Below are 19,438 nucleotides of genomic sequence, written 5' to 3'. Positions count from 1 at the left end.
CTTAAATCCATAGACTGACGCGTGGCCAGGGGTGTCAATAAGACTGTATCTGTATTAGCAAGTCAGGTGTGACTAGTATAAGGGACTTTGCTTTGGACTGCTTCTTGCGTGGTCCTGTGGTCTGATTATTTGTCTGTAATTGTAATGTACCTTCTGGGTTAGTTTCATCCAAGCAGAATTAAGAGTTCTCCAAGACAAAGGAGAGTGAAGGGAGAAAACTGGGAATTGTACTTTAAAAGCACGTTCCTGGTCTGAAGTAAAGCGTTAGTGTAAGCACACTGAGGAAAAATCCCCAATAATAGGGTAGGAAAGTGTCCTTTATTGGATTCTCAGCAGACTGAAAGGATCCTTTTTGCAAGGTGTTTTGCAGGATTGACTGCAGCGTCTTGATAAGTGACTGAAGGCAAAACTCTGGCTCACTTTCTGGGTTCTTCTTTTGGATAGCATAAGTCTTGCTCTGTGAGGGAGCAGGACAGAAGTGTTAGAAGGTAGCTGAGAAATATTCTTCTTCCATGTGGCTTCGTACCTAGTGAAACTGTATGTGTATCTTACCTTAAAGTGGTTAGAGAATATGATTCTATTAAAACTAAATTCTGCATGTTGGAAACTTAAATGGACGCAAAATAAATATGGGGAAGTCATAATCAGGATACACAATGACATTCTTTCTGGTTAAGTTTTAGGTTTGAACATCTATAATGAAAACATAACCAAAGAATAAGCTATTTAAGAGAGCCAAGGTAAACAGCTCAGTAATGAGTCAGAGCTATGTACTTTTACTGCATAATTTATATTTGCTTATACTTTTTTCTTCTATTTGTCACAGGAGCATTCAATAAACCTAAACCTTTAACCTTTTTTTGATCTTAGATTCTTGATAACTTATCTCACTGATAGGCTAGTTGGATGCTTCAGAATTGGGGAGAGAACAGCATTGGATACGCTCTATAAGATAGCATAAGAAATTGAATCAGTCATTTTAATTTTGTACTTCACATTCACAAACCATTACTAATTGTTATGAAACTACTACTACTATTACCATATGTTTAAGACCTTCTTAATGAAGACAACTATTAGTTTCTGAATCTAGCTCCATTTTTAATGTTTAATAAAAGTAGAGAAGTATTTTTATCTTACTGTTATTTCTGAATATATTTGTAATTGCTTGCTACGTTGTAGGCACTGAAGTGGTCATTGCCACAGCCTATTTCCACTGATGGAATGCTTTACTTAGGTAATATTGCAGTTTCAGCTGCAGGAAGATAGTACTGATTAAAGTTTACCATATATGAGAAGTGAGGGTGTTTTTCCAGTCACTAGGTAGAGTACGAAAAAGGACTGTGTCATTGCATTAAACTGTTTCGTGTGTAAAAATGTACAAAGAGGTACCAAAGGAGGAAACATTTAGAGAATGATGTATTTTATACGGGGGAATTCAGGGCTGAAGTCAGATCTCAAAGCAGACAAGATATTTTTCAGTGTTCTTATCAGATAGGTAGTTTGCTGCTTCATTATATGCCCATCTTTGGAGGACATGGATGGAAAATCAACCAGATAAAATAAAACCGGAAGAATTTGCCTAGAAAGAAATACTGATCTTCCTTGTGAACTGCAGATTGCACTGTCAGGAGTAATACGTATTTAAAAAGGATAGCTTCTCTTTTCCCTCTGTTGATATCAGTTGATATTTTGATTGTTCTAGACCTTTTTAAATGCTCCTTTAAGACTGAATTAAAGGCACCAAAAGTGCATTGCAGTTACTGCTATTACTGTGTACTTGGCAGCATTAAAAACATAAGAGAAAAGAGAATAGTACAATGGATTTTGTCTGGGTTTGGCATGCATCAGTATTATTCTAGCTAACAATTATGTAGTTGTGATGCTTCTGTGTATGTGTCATGGTCAATGAATCCAAGGACACCATAGTGGGTTATGCTGGAAAAAGCCTGGTTGCTGGGGGAGAAAAAGATCAAAACCAATCTAATGCAGCCCTTTGAAGGGGAGCAGATCTGTTCTAATGAATGAAAACTTGTTTTGTTTCCAATCCAAGCTAATTTCTTGCTAAGATGATGTAGTTTCTTCCTGGGGCAGCTGGCAGCTTGGGTTCAATTGTCTGAAGACTTTATAGTTATTTGGGCTTTTGCATTGAGTTTCCTGTTCTTGGGATAGTTCTGCATGACACTGGCTTGAGAAACAAGTAGTGTTTGAACAGGTTATAAAGTAAACCACAAGCTATTTGCAATTCAGTGTTGCTGTACTTTGAAAGGACTGGAGACTCTGCAATCTCTTTTTATTGTGACTAAATGCGTAGTGTGTAATGTACACGAGTATTTCAGATAATATACTGTAGTGGAATCAAAATGATATCTTTATACTGCAGAGTCTTACAGTAACGGGTATGGAGACTGATTTTTTGAATGTATGTCTGTAAATGATATATCTTACTGTACACTATTTTTCTTAAGGCATCAGTAACTGGAATCAGGTGTATTTATTATTGTTGAGTAGTAGGTGGAAAGCTGTTTTGGTTCCCAGAAATTCAAATGAGAAATAAGTCCATATCATGAAGAAAGATATGCGTGAATAAATGTGTGTCGGGAAAAAAGCATTTATCACACTAGTATGCTCTGGATAGTTTTTAGGTTGGATGCATTAAATGTTTTCCTTTTTTAATTCTGCTGTGTTTTCAGATCATGCTAATTCTTTGCTTATTTTGTTCATTTTGCATTTTTCATTCCTTTTCCTCCTTTCCCTTATGTTTTAATCCTACCCCATTTTTTCACATGACAGGAAAAAGCCAGATCACATCAGGTACCAACCAGCTTCTTTATACCTTCCCAGTGTTTCTTTGGCACGCAAAAAGCTCTTAATTAACCCTGCATTTAATTTTGATTACTTGCAATGGATGTATAAGTGGCTCAGTCTAAGAAAATAACAGAAGGATTCTGCCTGGGATGCCAGTATACCTGCTCTTCAACACCTTTAAAAAAATTAGAATGATGGAGCTTATTTTAGCTAAAAAGGAATTAAAGCAAGGTTTCTGCACTCAAACTTCTGAGCGTACAAGATCAGTGTTTTGACTTCTTCCAATTGCAGTTGGTGAGATTTTTCTTATCAACTCCATTGGAAACATAGGTGTAACTTTTAAATGTTGTGCATTCTTAATCACTCTATTTTATTTGCGTGCTGATAGCAACTAGCAAAGGAAACTGTTTCCTTTTGAAAATCAATGACCATAATTATTTATGTAAAACTCAACTTAAATTTTATATTTCTTTTTGGCATTACTCTCAGTTCTCAGAAATTGGAAATGTTTTTCAATGAATTTTGTATTGTTTCCTATTTAACAAAAACTCTTTTGAATTGTGTAGGTATAAATGATGGAAAAAACTCAGTTTCTAAACTCCAAAAAGCTATATTTAAGCACTATTGAGTGAAGCAGTGCAAATTACTTTTAAGATTCCCCAAGTATGTTTTCTCCTTCACCATGCTTCTCTCGTATTTTTGACAGAATGACACATTGATGGTCAGTACTTACTGCACACATGTTGCCTAAAGGTTTATGAACATTAATTCTTAGAACAGGATAGATGTGGCATACCCTACAACAGCACCTTCAGTACATATATTGTACCTCGGAAGTTCCTGGCTGTTTCTGCTGTAGACCCCCAGCAGTCTGTTTACTGCAGTAATGAGTAGAATTTATTGATGATACTTGGTTAGTATGAAATAACTCAAAGTTTTTGGCCTGAATAAAACTGCTGTGGTGCCGACACATTGGAGGGGACTCTACCACTTTTATTTTTTTAAGCATATAATAAAAGGTATTAACTTTATTTTCAGTTGTAGATCACACTTTTGCAATAAACGTCAAGTTATACTATGTTATTAATTGTTGATCTTGTTCAATAAAAGTTTCTTTAAAAAAAATCAAAAACCCCACACTCTGGCAGGACTGGAAAGTTCTCTTAAACAGATTTAATTTCTCTACTAGGAAAAAAGGGGCTGGAAGACTTTGAAAACTTGTAGACTAGAGTTTAACGATAACACAAATTTGTTCTACAATTTGCGTGCTCACTTAAGCTCCAGTCTGATCAACTGGATATATGTATTTCAGTAATTCAGTAAATATTTATCTGTAGAACAAATGAAGTGTTGTATTAATGAAGTTAATTTTATTACCTAAGGCTGTTATTAGGGATTTGCTCCATTGCATGTTATCTTGGGATGAGGCTGCATTTTTTTTTTTTTCCTTTGACTTAGACACTGCTTTTCAGGTTTTTCTATTTGGTGTTATGTTCAAAAAAAAGCACATAAAAAGCCTGAGTTTATTTTCCTTTTCTAGTCTGCTCATTTGTTGAGTTACCTATTTAAATATTAGCAATAGCCTGCCTTATTCTCATATTTGAGGCTTAGTTACTGCATCTGTGATTTGTTTTTTTAATAGATGATTAAGGTGATACCTTTTAAATAGCAGTGACCAAAACTGCTAATAAATTGAAGTAGTTAACTTTTTGAATTATTCTGTTCAATTGTCTTAACCTAAAAAGATGACTATTATTATGTTGGAAATCCAGTATTAAAAGAAGATCCTGTAGTTGCTTTTTAAATTAAATATATCTGCACAACATTTGAAAAAAATATTAAAAGGTAGAATCTCATCTGTCTATTAAGTACTAACTTTTCTAACAAATACTAGACTTTCTGATTTTAATCTAACCTTTTTATATATCTTAATTTTTTTTTAACAATCTTTGTGTGCTTCTTTTCATGAATGGCTTATGGTGGTTGAATTAAATATATGGAGCTCTTGTTACTAATTGGAGTAAACTGTACCTTGAAGTTCAACAGCCTGTGGAGAATAACAAGATAGTTTGCAATACAATATTTTGTATGCTGTTACCATTCAAACTAATTGGCAGCGCAGAAAAAGTGATGCGTGGTGTAAGTGGGGTATTTGAGATAATTGAGGAATTATGCTGTGATAAACACAGGTTCATGTTACAAGCCTGAACAAAACAAAAAAGTGTAAATTTCACTGCAGGACTGAATTAATTTTATTCCCTTAATTTTTGTCAGTTCAAAAACAGTAATCATTGGTTAGTTTTTATTTTGTGCATCCCCAGAGGAGCTAGAAAGGGAAGGTTATATTTGCTTTTTTTTTTTTTCCTCTAATATTCAGTGGTCTGATAAAACATAGTTGTTGGAGATCTGAGGCGGTCATAATTTTTCCCAAAATATGAATGAACTTTCCATTCTCTATGAATTGTATCCTATCTGAACAGTGAGTTTGACAAGGAAGGATACAGTTCAGAGGAGTTTAAGTGTTACATTATCTTTTGCATTTTATAGGATGCCTTCGTTAAATCTTTTATTTGATGTTTTCCTACAAAGCTGAGACTTAAGTTAGGGTCCTACTTAAAAGTTTTTCCTTGGGCTTGTTTTGGTTTTGTATGCAATATTTTTATTTCAGCATCTAAAATTTTAAGAAATGCCAAATATAAGAAGACATTAAACCTACGTGGGACAGCAACACTGTAGTATTTTTAGTGTCTCAGTAAGTTATTTCTCAGCTCTACTCTCAAGTATTTCAGAATTGAGTAGCTTACATAGTTGAAGTATTTTTGTTATTCAAACTGCCTGAATTTGTGTTAGCAAACAATTACTTAATTGTAGCTTTCTGCTAAAATATGGACATAAATCTTCTTTGAAATGAAAATGTTTTGTGTGATAGCTTAACTAATGTTGTCATAACATGAATGTGTTTGTTTAGGACTCAAATTATTTGAACCTTGCTTTCTTTTCTGTTTTGTCTCTGCTTTCCCTTTTTCATTATTCTCATGAAATACCTGCCAAAACTGACTGCGGCATTACTTTTGTGAATTCTTTTATGCAGTCTCTCTATAGACTGTGTGTTAGCACATTTCAGTCTAAGCACTGTAAAATCAGTTATGTATTCTCTGCTGTCTCTTAATTTGAATAGGCGCTGGTTCTCAATACAAAATAACCAACTTGTGTACCAGAAGAAATTTAAGGTGGGTATCAAAAACTGGCTTGGGGCAGTTTGGGGTGTGGGTGATGGTTTTCCTGATGGATCAGGGGAAGGAGGAACAGCGCTGACATAGGTGTCCTGTGTGGTCTTGAACAACCTACTTCATTTTCTAAATTAGTTTTTCCCTTTGTAAAATGAGACTAACAGCTACACTTATAGATTTTGAGATTCCTGCACAGTGACTTGTAAGCACATACTTTATTTGTGGTGGGTTTTGTTACCTTGTTGCAGAGAAAGTTTATGAAGAACCTTAAAAGTTGTTGGTCCCAAAAGGCTTGTACACACTTGGTAGCAGCCAAATATCCCATGCAGTTCCTTGAGCAGTTGTGTTTAACTCTTTCAGGACTTGCTGTCTCCAGTTACTGGGTTCACAAACCCAGTTTAGCAGGGGAGAGGGGAGGGTAGGGGAGAGGGAAAAAAGGCATGAAAGCATTTGTTATGAACAGTCAGGGGTGATAAGGATATATATTTAATACTGAAAATGCAAGGCAGTCGATACGTGTCTGTGCTGGTGGAAAGTGCAGTTGTATATTGCAGCAGCAAGTGCAACTCTGCCCCGAGCTGTGGAAGCCATGGCCTTTTCAGTCAACGTTTGGGCCCCTGCTTCTTTGTTTACTGTTCTAGAATCTGCTTTAGCACCACATAATTGTAACTGTTCTTTGTGTTGGAAAAAACTAGAAAACTGTATGGAGAAGGCAAAAAAAAAAAAAAGGGGGGGGGGGGGAGGGGGTAGAGTTTATGACAATTTGTTTCTCTTCAGTGTTAACAGCCCAGGTTCAGAGGCTATTCCTTGTTATCTGATGCCATCAGATGAAGGGTCTTCTTTGTTGTGGTTGGAAATGAAACAGTTGAGTTTGTGTGAGCACATCTCAGTTGGGCATTTTCTATTTGTGAATTTCAGTTATGTTTTTGTTATTTTAAACAAGTGCCTTTAAAATGCCATTAGCTTAGAATAGAATTCTTATTAATTGAATCAAATATTCAAAACTACTTCATCCAGCTTCTGGGTTTTGTACTTGGCGCTTATAATACTGCTGATTTAGGTATAATCTTTGATTTATTTGCGAGCTAATTGCAGCTCTTAAAAAGTATCTTTGAACTCCTTTGGATACTGTTGTTTCAATTTAAAGTGTTAATTATTTAGTAGACTGGATTGTAGGTAAAAAGGAATTATCCAAAATTTTTATGAAATTTTGATAAAATATAATGAAGCATTAAAACTTATCTAAATATTTTCTGCTAAGTATCTTTGATTCCACCTATTTACAGTTTTATTTTTGGAGGAAAAATTTGTGTAAACAAGCAAAAGGAATTAAATTATAAATAATTTAGGATTATTAGCAACTTTATCTTTCCTCTATGTGACCCGTTTTGTTAATTTTTGTCTCTTAGGATAATCCCACGGTGGTTGTTGAAGACTTGCGGCTTTGCACAGTTAAACACTGTGAGGACATAGAAAGACGTTTCTGTTTTGAGGTGGTTTCTCCTACAAAGTAAGAAGTGATGGAGCATGTTTATTTAAAAATAATAAAAAAAATCATTACATTCAGTTGTCTTGAAATGCAAGATTAACATTTCTCTCGGGATAGATCAAAACAGGAAAAGTATCTGAACAATTCTGTTTTCTGAAGTTTTGGCTAAGAGCAAGTGATGCTGTGAGAAGTGTTCCTAGTATGCAGTTTAGTTTTGGCATTAAAATAAACATACGTTCTTGTGCTTTATGCATAAAGGGCTTGTGGTTGTGGAGCTGTTGTGGCTTAGTAGCTGATAATATCAAGCTGCTTAGTAATGTAGAAAATAGATCTCAGTTTCTCCAAATTTCTGATTGGTGTAATGAGAGAGAAACTTATTAATAAGATGTTGCCTCAATAGTGTTAAATTACGTTTCAGAATGCACTGAATGAAACTACCAAATAAAAATGTTGTTCAGCTCTAGCAGTGCAGTGTATTGGTTATATCTGGAGAAGTAGAGCAGTCCTGCCACAGCCAGGGCACAGGACATGGATTTCTTATGATTTTGAGATGTGACCGTACTTAAATTTTTGATATAAGGTCAACCTGCATTTTGGTTTGGATGTTATCTACACTCCCTACTCATACTTACGTTTCTCTTAAATTGCTCTCCAAATGTTTGCATCCTCAGTTGTGGTTCACTTTAACATGCATTTTGCTCCTACTTGCCTGTACTTTTTCAGCCCTTAAGTTTTGGAATAGTTTTGTACTTCATGACCCGTTTCCTTTGACTGTTGGTGTGAAAACCACTTCATTCTTTGTCAGAGAGCTTTAAAATCATTTTCTCTTGATGTCAGTGAATGAACTGTGTTTTCAAGGACTGATACGTGTATTTTGTGTAATTAGTCATGGAAGTAAATTGCATCTGAGGATATAAAAATGAAAAATTTGGAATAAGAAAGGGAATAGGAACCTAAGCCATTCTCTGGGTTATTTGAAGAGTCATCTATGTGGTTTAGCATTACCTGCAAATAGCTTTGAAACGAGGAGTTTGCAATTCATAAAGGGTCACTGCTTTATCTCAAAATAAATGGGTTTATTAGATGATGCCTACTAAACATTATACTTGTGGTGATAGGAAGAAACTTTTTTTTCAAGAGTCTGCATTTTATTGAACAATGTGTTGTTTAATGTTAGCTGCTTGGTTAGTCTCTCTGAATCTGAGTACACGTGTATTTGTCACAGAAGCTGCATGCTTCAGGCTGACTCGGAAAAGCTGCGACAGGCATGGATTAAGGCTGTTCAGACCAGTATTGCTACAGCGTATAGAGAGAAAGGGGATGAATCTGAGGTGAGTTTAAAAACCAACCAAACAACAACCCCCCTTTAAACATTGAAAATTAAAAATAGATAAATCCTTTTTTATGAGAGGGGAGGAAAAAAGAATCCGTTGTTTGTCTTCCAGTGGAAATGCAATAAAACTTTGAAGGCTATGATTTATATCTAATCTGTCTTTCACTCCATCTTACTAATGTTAACTTTAGCCTGTATGTTTTAATGAGACTTTTCTGTAGTGTGATTGAAATTCATAGGATTATTGGACACTCCTATATTCAGTTCTATATTTCTTCTAAAAAGCTAAGCTTTTTTTTTTTTTTTCAGTTCTGTGGCTTTCCTTGGTTTTAAATGCAGAAGTTACTTTTCTAGGATTCTAGTGCATTGTCAGTATCTGTAGGGCCTTTGTTTTTTTAATTTAGCGTGTGCTTCTTTTTTTTTGTTTGTTTCGTGTCTGTTTTTTAGAAACAGGAAAAGAAATCATCCCCTTCTACTGGAAGCCTAGAATCTGGCAGTGAGACAAAAGAGAAGTTGTTAAAGGGGGAAAGTGCTCTACAGCGAGTTCAGTGTATTGCTGGTAACACTGCCTGCTGTGATTGTGGTTTGGCAGATCCTCGCTGGGCCAGTATCAACCTAGGAATCACGCTGTGCATTGAGTGCTCTGGGATACACAGGTTGGGAACTCTTCAAAATTATACTTGGTTTGTGCATTGACTTAATTAGGAAGGGTGGTGTTTGCCTCTTTAAATGTATGTTGAAGCAAGGTTAGAGACCGCTGTTTGTAAACAAAATTAAGGAAACTGCTTTATTTGCATGAATTAATGGTAAAGCTGTCTGAGGTGAGGCACAGCCTGCAGTTACAGATTAAGATTTTTTTCATGCTGTTTAGGAGCTTGGGAGTCCACTTTTCAAAAGTAAGGTCTTTAACGCTGGATTCGTGGGAACCTGAACTTCTAAAGGTATGATAGGATTTTTGAAACAAGTTTCTATTTGGTACTTAGATTGTTGTTTTAAAGCCACTGCATCACAAAGTTCAATGCAGGAAACGCTTGCATTTGTACCCAGTGCATGTCTTAAATTTTATACTCAAAAGTGCTTATAGTTGTGTTTTGTTTTTTTGATTCACACTCTCTTCTAATACATGCAGTAGCAGTAGTCATTCTTGTTACAAACTTGTGAGTCAGAACAACTTATGGCACTTTTGGGTTCACAAACGCACTTTGCGTATTAATTTTCATCTGATACTTTCAACATATGAAAATTGAAGTGCTATATCAGCCTAAAGTATGACGATCATACTTCAAAATTCAGATGTTGGCTCTTACAATGAGATCTCGATTTTGTACTGCTACTGGCTTATAGGAGAACACTCATGCAACTGCTCTTGTGTGCTGCTTGTGTGCCAAAATTCTAGCTTGAAATGCGGTTATGAAAATCATGTGACATTGAAATACCAAAACAGGAACTCATGCATGGATGCACGTATGCAACTGAATAACTGATGCAAAGCATTTGTTTCTAGCTGTGATATTCTGGTACTTAGTTATTGCTTCTCTATTCTGAACGATCAAAAGACAATGTGAGTAGGAGTATTTCTCTTGTGGTTTGACCTTAAATAATTTTAGTATCAGTGTGTTCATGCTGAGGAAACAAACAAACCAACCCCAAAACTATGCCCCTTGTCCTGTTTGTGTAAATATCAGAGCTCAATATTGTACCTAGTATTAGAAGCAAGAAGTCTGTTCATTGCCATCAGTAAGTTGGACTTTATGGGCCAAATTCTCTTTAAAGTAGTATCTGCAGGCTGTTTTTTGTCTTTGATCCTTTTTCTATAGACATAACAGATTATGTTTTTGCATCTTGTCCAACAGACATTTTTGCTATAGAATTAATTGACTTTTCTCTTGCCAGTGGGATAAGAATAGCTACCAGCAAAGCTGGTGGAAAACAGTACCTTTGTTAATGAGGCCTGCAGATGTCATTCTGATTGCACAAAAAAGATTCAAGAATGACAGACGGTCATTTTTGCAGTCATTTTTCAGTAGAGAATGGCACTTTAAAAGAGTAACTTTATTTTTTTTGCTATATTACTTGGAATTATGTCTCTATTCACTGATGGTTTCATTATCGTGATATAAAACCATGCTTATTTCTGTAAGTGTACTTTTACCAGTGAAAATTCGAAGTTGTAAAAATAGGCTGAGTGAGGTTAAAAACAATTAAAAACAATTTGCAACTGTATTTGAATTTATTTATTTTGCTTCATAGCTTATGTGTGAATTGGGAAATGATGTTATAAATAGAATATATGAAGCGAAGTTGGAAAAAGTGGGAGTAAAGAAGCCACAACCTGGAAGCCAAAGGTAGTAATTTAGTAGTAGTGCCTCTTACTTCCTTTTCTTGTTGCTTCCTTCAGCCTCCAGCTTTAAAAGATGCTGCCACTTAACTGTGTAACACTCCTTTTGATTTACTTTGTTTCCCCTTACCACCTGTATATTTTGCTCTCCCCCTTTTCTCACTCTGTCTTTATTGGGTATTCATCCTGTTGGTTCCTTTTGGCTTCTCTTCACTTGTTCTTTTTCTGATCTCACTCCTTCCTTTTGATGACAACTCTATAGCATCCTGCTCTGTCTCCTCAGTGTGGGCATGTTGATTTTGTTCCTGTCTACTTTGTACCATCTCAGCCAGCTGTACTTGGTCTGCCAGTTCTCCTGGAAGGAGCCTGTGGCTGTGCCTTTTGTTCACAGTGACTTTGTTCTTGAGTTTGACTCTTGTTCCCTGATCCCCAGAATGCGCTGTTCTTTCTGCCTACATTGTACATGAGCTCTGCTGCTTTACAGCAGCCTTCTAATGATTGTATTGCTGTCTACCATATTTCTCTGATGCTAATTTCCCTTTGAAGGTAGTTTCCTAATGTTTTGTTCTGCTGTATAAGGTGTCTTTTAAAACTTTTTTTACCAGTTTTTTCCAGTTCTGTGCTGCTTGCTGTCAGCCAGTTTTATGGTATAGAAAACAGCATTTTATAAAGTGTTGGCAATTTGGAGATGATAGTAATGTAAATAAAGTAGGAGATTTGCTAGATATTCCTTCTAGTGGTAACTGCTTTTCAGCAGTTTCAATAGGAATACTTTTATAGCCTCTTTCATTGGTTTGTCACAACTGCTGTGTGTCTTAACCTGAGGTTATCATCTTAAAAGAAAGATATTTCAGTAAGCATGATGGAACTGGTGGCTGTGCCTGCCTGAGGCTTCTCCTTGTTATGGTTCTCTTGTGTCATCTTGATGTTCCTTTAACAAATGTTGCAATTTATATAGTTAGTTTCTTAGGTAAATATGCTCTGTTAATAGATTATTAACAATGTAAAACATGTATAAAGGGTAAATACCAAGAAGCGGTAGTCGGACTAGGTGATTGTTGTAGGTCCCTTCCAACTGAAGTAATCTATTCTATTCGAAGTATCATACAGTAGCTAATGCTTATTTCTTCCACCTACCACTTTCTAAAGTATCTGCCTGAAAGAAAATATACGTATATAAACTTAACAAAATTACTTTCTTTTGAGCCTTATGCAAAATTTAATCAAGAATCCAGAAAGAGTTAGACAGTATGCTCTTCATCTTTTTGAAAATGTGTCATCAGTGTGCCTTACATGCAATGCCAAACTACAGTTTTGGTTACTGGCTTTAGTATGAAATGGATATTCTTTTAATACATGAAAATGTTAAAATACTAGTTTGCTAACTTCAGGGATTTTGTATGTGACAGGCAGGAGAAGGAGGCATACATCAGAGCAAAGTATGTGGAAAGAAAGTTTATAGAGAAACAGCCTGCATCAGTATCTCTGCTTGAATCTGGAACAAAAGTTTTGCCTCAAAATCAGGAAGAGAAAAGGCCCAGTGGCCCTGAAAAATCCCTTTTGGCAGGGGAACAAGGTGCGGCATCCCAAAAAGGTATTTACACACTTCTCTCTTTAGCTTTATTACACGTGTTCTTTCTAAAGTAACATATTTTTGTATTAATTCATCTTCTGCCTCACGCAGAGAAATTGGAATTTGTCTTTGGGTCATAGCCTAGTTTAGAAGTATAGGGGAGAAAAGACACATTCAGAGATGTGTATTTTTAGGTGGGGAAAAATTTAGAATGGGGATGCTTATCATTCAGAAACATATTAACCACCTTTTTTCCTCCGTATTTTCACCCTTCTTAATTTTTCCAATAACTTTCTCTCCTGCCCTATCCCTTCCTTACTGCCTGCTTTGTGCTTTGCTAACTTGCATGTCCCAGCGGTTGCTGTAAGTAGCGACGAGGCGAGGCGGGAGTCTCTGTTCTGTCCTGATGAGCTAGATTCACTCTTCTCCTACTTTGATACCTCTTCAAAACTACGTAGTAGTAAGTACTACAGCTATGGCGTGTTCAGTATTTGCACTAGTGATCCATTGTGTGTTGTGGCCAACTCCCTGCCTTTAATCCATTGTCTCCTGCTACTGCATGGCTTAGTGTTTTCATGAAATAATTTAAGCTTTTCTACTTATCCTGATCTTTTCCTTTCTAATAATCTTTAACATTTGTTATTATTATAAATGTTATGGTTGCAATATTTTTCTATGGATATGTTAAGAATATTGAATAATTACTAGTCAATAAAAAAATTATGTATTCAGGACCAAGTATAAGAGCTTGTTTTATTATCATGGTATCTGTGAAGAGTAGGTAGCTTACAGTCTGCATAGTAATTACAGGTTTTTCTCCAAAACAGTACAAAGCAGTGACAGTGGGATCCAGCAGAGTGCTGATGACAGCAGAGAACATCTTGCCTCTACTATATCAGCTAACAGTTTGTATGAACCAGGTGCGTTAGGCTTTGTACTTCAAGATGAAAAATTAATCACTTCTTGATAGCATGCTCTTATCAAAGAGATTAGTACTTGGTGGTACAATTCATGTCTCTTCTATCCTGGTAGGCTGAAATATTATTAACAAGGGTAATGATTGCTTGAGTGGCCTTTCTTCCCTCCAGGCTTGGTAGCAAGAATGACATTGAATGATTCTAAATGAGTTCAGGGAATTATGGGGTTTTTTTCCAGTCAGATGATACTGAGCCAGAACTTTGTTTTTTTAGCAGAGAGAGCAATGCTGCATTCTGATACAGACAAGTCTCCACAGAAATGCATAATCCTTTTATAAATAGTTAAATCCTTGGAGATGGAATTCCCATTAAGTCACAGATAATAGGCTTTTATGTGTTACTTGAGCATTCTTCCTTAATGTTTCTGTTTTCCACTTAGTGGAATTGACCATGCCTTTAAACATTACCCCCTTTTACTCTAAGTTCTATAAATTGATTGATGAAATTATTTGCTCTCTAATATTAGCATCCTGGTCTGACAGATGTATTGAGTATGGTTTGTCAAAGTATCTGAAATGCTTATTTATAAAGAAAACTTATTTTTCTACATCAAAGCACCCTTCTAAGGTATGTTTTAAATCCAGTAGTTCACAGCTGTTGTTTGTAGGCAAGCAGCATGTGGCCTGGACCCTTTCCTTGACTGCACTGTAAAACATGATGCTGTAACTCCTGAAAGCTTATATATAACAATGTCTTTATGTCCCAGACTTCACTCTTTATAACTTTTATTGAAATGAAAAGAAAGAATATGCTTTAGTCCAAGAGATTATAGCCACAGTGAGTAATTGGTAAATTACAATGGTATCTTTTAACAAAAACTAGGTCAGAACAGTATTAGCCTCATAATTTAGGTATATCAAGCTGTTGCAGACAAAGATATATTTGTATGACTGCATCTCTGCAGGAAATTATTGTTACTCATATTTTGCAGTATAGGGTAAAACACCCTTCTAACCTAAAGTAATTTCTTAGAAATGACTTGGACTAGGTAGATTGAAGGATAATCACTCCTTCCAGTAATGTGGAGAGAATTTTTCTGGGCAGTAATAATTCTGTGAAGTGGCCATGCCTGAATGCTGGAACAAGCTAAAGGCATCTGTGACTTCTCCTGGCAGAATGGGGCAACTATGCACAGCATTCTGCAAAACCTGAGCTACCTTATGCCAGAGAAATTACATTTTTGGTCAGAATTCCAAGAGGTACCTTATAAAAACAGGGATTACAGATAAGGTTTTTGTTTTTTGTTGTGGTTTTTTTTTTTTTTTTTCAGAAGGAGACAAGCAAGAGTCTTCTGTGTTCTGTGACTCCAAACAGCCTAGTCCAGGATTGCAGCTGTATCGGGCTGCCTTTGAGAAGAATCTTCCTGATATGGCAGAAGCATTGGCCCATGGAGCTGAAGTAAACTGGGTCAACGTAGGAGAAAACAAAGCAACACCACTCATTCAGGCAGTGCGAGGGGTACGTGATGTACAGCACTGACTGATGCGGGAGGAGGGGAAGGGGAATAATAGGGATATTTCTGTGTCACTGTTCCTTTTGAACTGCTTGCTTTGCTAATGAGTGATAATGTGATGCTGCAGTTGTCTTTACAATATTCTCTCAAAGTTGTTTGTGAACTATTTTTTTCCTGTTAATGCTTTCTTGGGAATTATATAACCTAGTAGCATTTAAATATGATATGGAAGCAATTCCCTTTTGTTTCCTTTGGCACCTGACTCAGTGGTGAGAAGGCAGAACAGGTTTGGCTCTTACTGTAGAGGTCTGGTGCTGAATTGTTTCTTCGTTTTTATTCTGTAGGGTTCGTTGGTTACTTGTGAATTCTTGCTCCAGAATGGGGCAAACGTGAACATCAGGGACATGAAAGGAAGAGGGCCGCTGCACCATGCCACGGTTCTAGGACACACTGGGTAACTTACTGCTGCAGGATTTGTTAATGTCTACAGTAAAGGATGACCATTTATGTGAAGCTTCTTCATTTCCCTAAATATTCTGACTTTTTAATATATTTCAGGTGATCTAGGTTTTTTCTTAAACTTTTGTGGTGAGAGAGGAAATAACAATTGAATTAGCAGTCTCATCTGCTAGCAAAACACCTATAAACACACTTTTGGTCCATTTTGTAAAAACGCATATTTAATAAGGCTTTGAAATAGCATGAACTTCTGGTGAAGACTCATGAGGTTTTTCTTGTTTTCTTAAGAAATATGATACAAATAGGAGAAATAGTGGTGTGTGTGAGGGCCAAGGCTTTTTCTGACTTGTCCCACCTGTGTGTCACACTGAGGTCGTATCTCATTTCAAACTGTACTGCATCACATCTTGCATTTTGGAATCACGGCTTTTAACTGAAACCCTGTACCAGCTCAGTTCAAATGAAGACTTAATAATCTGGTTGGTTGTGCCCAAACTCTTTGCATGCATGAATTCAAAATAGAGTGCAACAACTTGGGAGAGTTTAAGATGTAAGCTTAGTCAGTATGCCCTGTTTATAAAGATGAAGAATTATAATAGCACCTGTGAATTATAATCAGGCACCTGTAAGCTGTATTTTTTCCTGTATTGATTTATCGTGCTCAGTTGTTCTTCTCTGTTGTGGTAAAAGGGATTAGGTTTTTTGGTTGTACAACCTAAGATGATACAGGAAGGTAGAGTCTCACTTCTAAAGGGTTCAGCTCCTTGCTGCACTAGAGCAAACTGAGTTAGGCTGTCTTTCTAATGTGGATTAATTAAAGGTTTTGCTTAGTACGGTGTTAATGTCTCAATTTATCTAGATGAATAGTGCTGTTTTGATATGTTCAAGAGACTTTTGGTGATTTAAGCCAAATATGTTGCATCCAGCTTGAATTTATTTGCCTTTTTCCTTTATTGTTGTGAAAATTATTCTTACCTGGTTTTTCTAAACAGACAAGTGTGTTTATTCCTAAAACGAGGAGCGAACCAGCATGCCACTGATGAAGATGGGAAAGATCCATTAAGTATAGCAGTAGAAGCTGCAAATGCAGATATTGTAACACTGTAAGTTGTACGTTCTGTTTTTGACTAAGTAGCTAGGTTTTCCTATTCTGTTCCAAGTTAAAAATATAAGGAATGTGAAAATTCCATTACATAAAAACAGGGAGAGCAAAAGAAAAATCAGTGCAGTATCCATAGGTGACCTCACTGATGTGAGATTCAGGAGTGCATTGCAGGTCTTGAATTGCAATCTTTTTTAGTGTCTTAAAGATGACATTGTTGTTCTTGTTTCCTAAATCGTAGGTTGCGTTTAGCAAGGATGAATGAAGAAATGCGTGAATCGGAAGGACTCTATGGACAGCCAGGTCAATACTCTACTAATAACCATACTGAAATGCAGTATAAGAAGTGTATTCAGGAATTTATCAGTTTACAATTAGATTCTTAGGACCAGAGGAAAATTTAAGATAGCTTCATACAATAATGTTTTTTATAAACAATTAACACGTGTTAAAGTTCCATTGAAATCCACTGGTGTGACTTTGTCAGGTTATTTAGGGAACCTAAAAGGAGAGTTTTTAAAGTACATTATTATAGTAGTGTATGTTACTACAACCATTACCAACCTGTTTTGCTGGTAGTTGTCCACAGTTTTTTCCTGTTGATGTTCCATTGAAATTCACATAATGTTAGGGTTTACCTGACATTATTTAATAGCAGCCTTCTGACCAAGGTTGCTCAGAGACAATTGAGGAGTTCATCTTAACTACAGGATACCATTCTCCTTCCTGTGGAATGGTCCTCTTTTTCTTTTTTAAGAAAAAAATGCTTGCACACCAATGTAAAAATGTACATCAAATATTTCAAAATAACTCCAGACAGAAATAGGAAAGTATTGTTTCCTCAGATTTTATTTTTAAATACTTCTGTTTGTTAAGATACAAGTAAAAAACCAAAACAGTCATTCTTAAGTATGTATTTTTGTATGCATAGTATCTTACCACTTGATGGGGGGGGGGGGAGGGAAGGATTGGCAGCCATTTGAGCCAACTGGTATAAAGTAACAAATTATATTGAATGAATATGTTCAACGTTATTCTCGGGCACTCAGTCCCAATTTACACTATGTTCTGATGTGATATTTATGCAAGCCATTTCTTCTGTTATGGTATGCTTCTGTAGGAACCTAACTTATTCTCTGCAAATATCAATAATGAAGGCGCACTTGATTGTCAAGTTAGACAGCTAAAAACATGCTGCTATGCCTGGTAATAGTGAAAGGCAAACCTTATTTTTAAGGTCAAGTGCTGAGTACTCCTGGCTCACTTCTGTAAAGCCCTTATGTATTTTTCCACTGATTCATAAGGATTGTGTGTGCTTATATCTTTTACCAGATTGGAGCTGGAATATACTCAAGGGGCAACATCGAGTCTCATGTCAATATCCCAGATGAACTCTATTAAATAAACCAAATGTACTTATTTCATAAAGTTTCTCCTTAAGAATAGAAGTTTTTCAAATTTATTTTTAAACAAATCTTCTAGGAAATTCAAGTTAAAACAATAGAAGTACTATAGACATTCAGACATTCAAATGTTTTCTTTGGCAGAGCAACAGATAATTTAAAAGTATATACTTGATTACAAGCTTAAATGAGTCAGAGTTCCCAATCAGAAAATGCAGCAGGCTATGTATATGAAAGTCTATTGCCAATTTGGCCATTTGGAATGTAAAGCTATTTTCTGATATAATGCATAGTACTTCACTGACAGGCTGAAAGTAACATACTGAAGCATTTTTGAGTCTCCTCATTTATTTTAAGAGGTAAAAATATTAACTATCAGTTTCAAATTGTAAAATATCTTTTTCTTAAGGGAGATAGGTATTTTGATTCAAAAGCTCTGTGCTAAATCATAAATCAATATTTTACGTCATTTAATGGGCTATGCAAAATTATTATAAACCAGAAAATGTGTTTCTATAGTTCATACAAAAAGCCTTAGTTGGTTACTGAACATTGCAAATGTTTAGTAAAATGTTTCATTTGTAACAAATACTTGCACTACTTACATGAAAATATGAATGTGTTTTAACTGGAGATGGGGGAGACTATTTTCCCTGACATCTTGTTTAAAATACTTTTTTAGACAGATTCTTCAATTAGGTAGATGAAATAAAAAGCTGGCTAAGTCTTTCTTTGAAAATATCTTCACCTTTCTATCAGTTTGTATTACTGTAGAATCTAGACACTGAGTTGATACAATCCGATCCAGATATTTTACAGGTAGTATCTGAGCCTTGTAAACAAGCAAGATTGACAATGGAAGGTAGAGCTTGCCCAAAATCAGGGGGAGCATATCATTAGCGGAATTTTGTGAAATTCAGGCCACGGGCTGTAGCACAGCATCCCAGGCAGGAGATCTTGCTCTATCTTTAATAGCATAGCTCTGCTCTCCTTGACTCTTTACTCACTGAAGTCTCTTTTAAAAGTTGAAGTAAATATTTGAGTGTGTTTAATGTTACTGTCAGCTAGCCTGCTAGAAAGGTTGTGTGACTGTGTAAGTGTAAGCACAAAACCTATCTCTGCTGTCACAAGGTATGATACCTTGTCATAGATGAGGCAGGTCTTCTTCACTGCATATACATGTTAAATTATCTGCACTGCCCTTATTTTAGAACTCCTGTTTTCTAAAATTACAATTCTAGAGGAAAATAAGGATTTTCAAGACAATTGTATG

The 19,438-nt window shown here is 35.8% G+C and overlaps 1 protein-coding gene across 1 annotated transcript in view; it reads left to right on the top strand.

Annotated features, from left to right (window-relative positions):
* The window catches only part of ACAP2 (ArfGAP with coiled-coil, ankyrin repeat and PH domains 2), a 65,338-nt gene that overhangs the window by 42,915 nt on the left and 2,985 nt on the right, over window positions 1-19,438 (top strand). Inside the window, exons 11-23 of the mRNA XM_082487032.1 lie at window positions 2,794-2,814; window positions 5,987-6,038; window positions 7,448-7,548; window positions 8,753-8,858; window positions 9,308-9,516; window positions 9,732-9,801; window positions 11,111-11,205; window positions 12,608-12,792; window positions 13,599-13,691; window positions 15,019-15,206; window positions 15,546-15,655; window positions 16,653-16,763; window positions 17,004-17,065. Of these exons, the coding sequence (XP_082343158.1) occupies window positions 2,794-2,814; window positions 5,987-6,038; window positions 7,448-7,548; window positions 8,753-8,858; window positions 9,308-9,516; window positions 9,732-9,801; window positions 11,111-11,205; window positions 12,608-12,792; window positions 13,599-13,691; window positions 15,019-15,206; window positions 15,546-15,655; window positions 16,653-16,763; window positions 17,004-17,065 (1,403 nt within the window). The remainder of the gene's footprint in view (window positions 1-2,793; window positions 2,815-5,986; window positions 6,039-7,447; window positions 7,549-8,752; window positions 8,859-9,307; window positions 9,517-9,731; window positions 9,802-11,110; window positions 11,206-12,607; window positions 12,793-13,598; window positions 13,692-15,018; window positions 15,207-15,545; window positions 15,656-16,652; window positions 16,764-17,003; window positions 17,066-19,438) is intronic.

This window comes from Vanellus vanellus, assembly GCF_965231255.1.
Source record: "Vanellus vanellus genome assembly, chromosome: 8".
Classification (NCBI taxonomy): domain Eukaryota; kingdom Metazoa; phylum Chordata; class Aves; order Charadriiformes; family Charadriidae; genus Vanellus; species Vanellus vanellus.
This window is presented reverse-complemented; position numbering and strand designations above follow the sequence as displayed.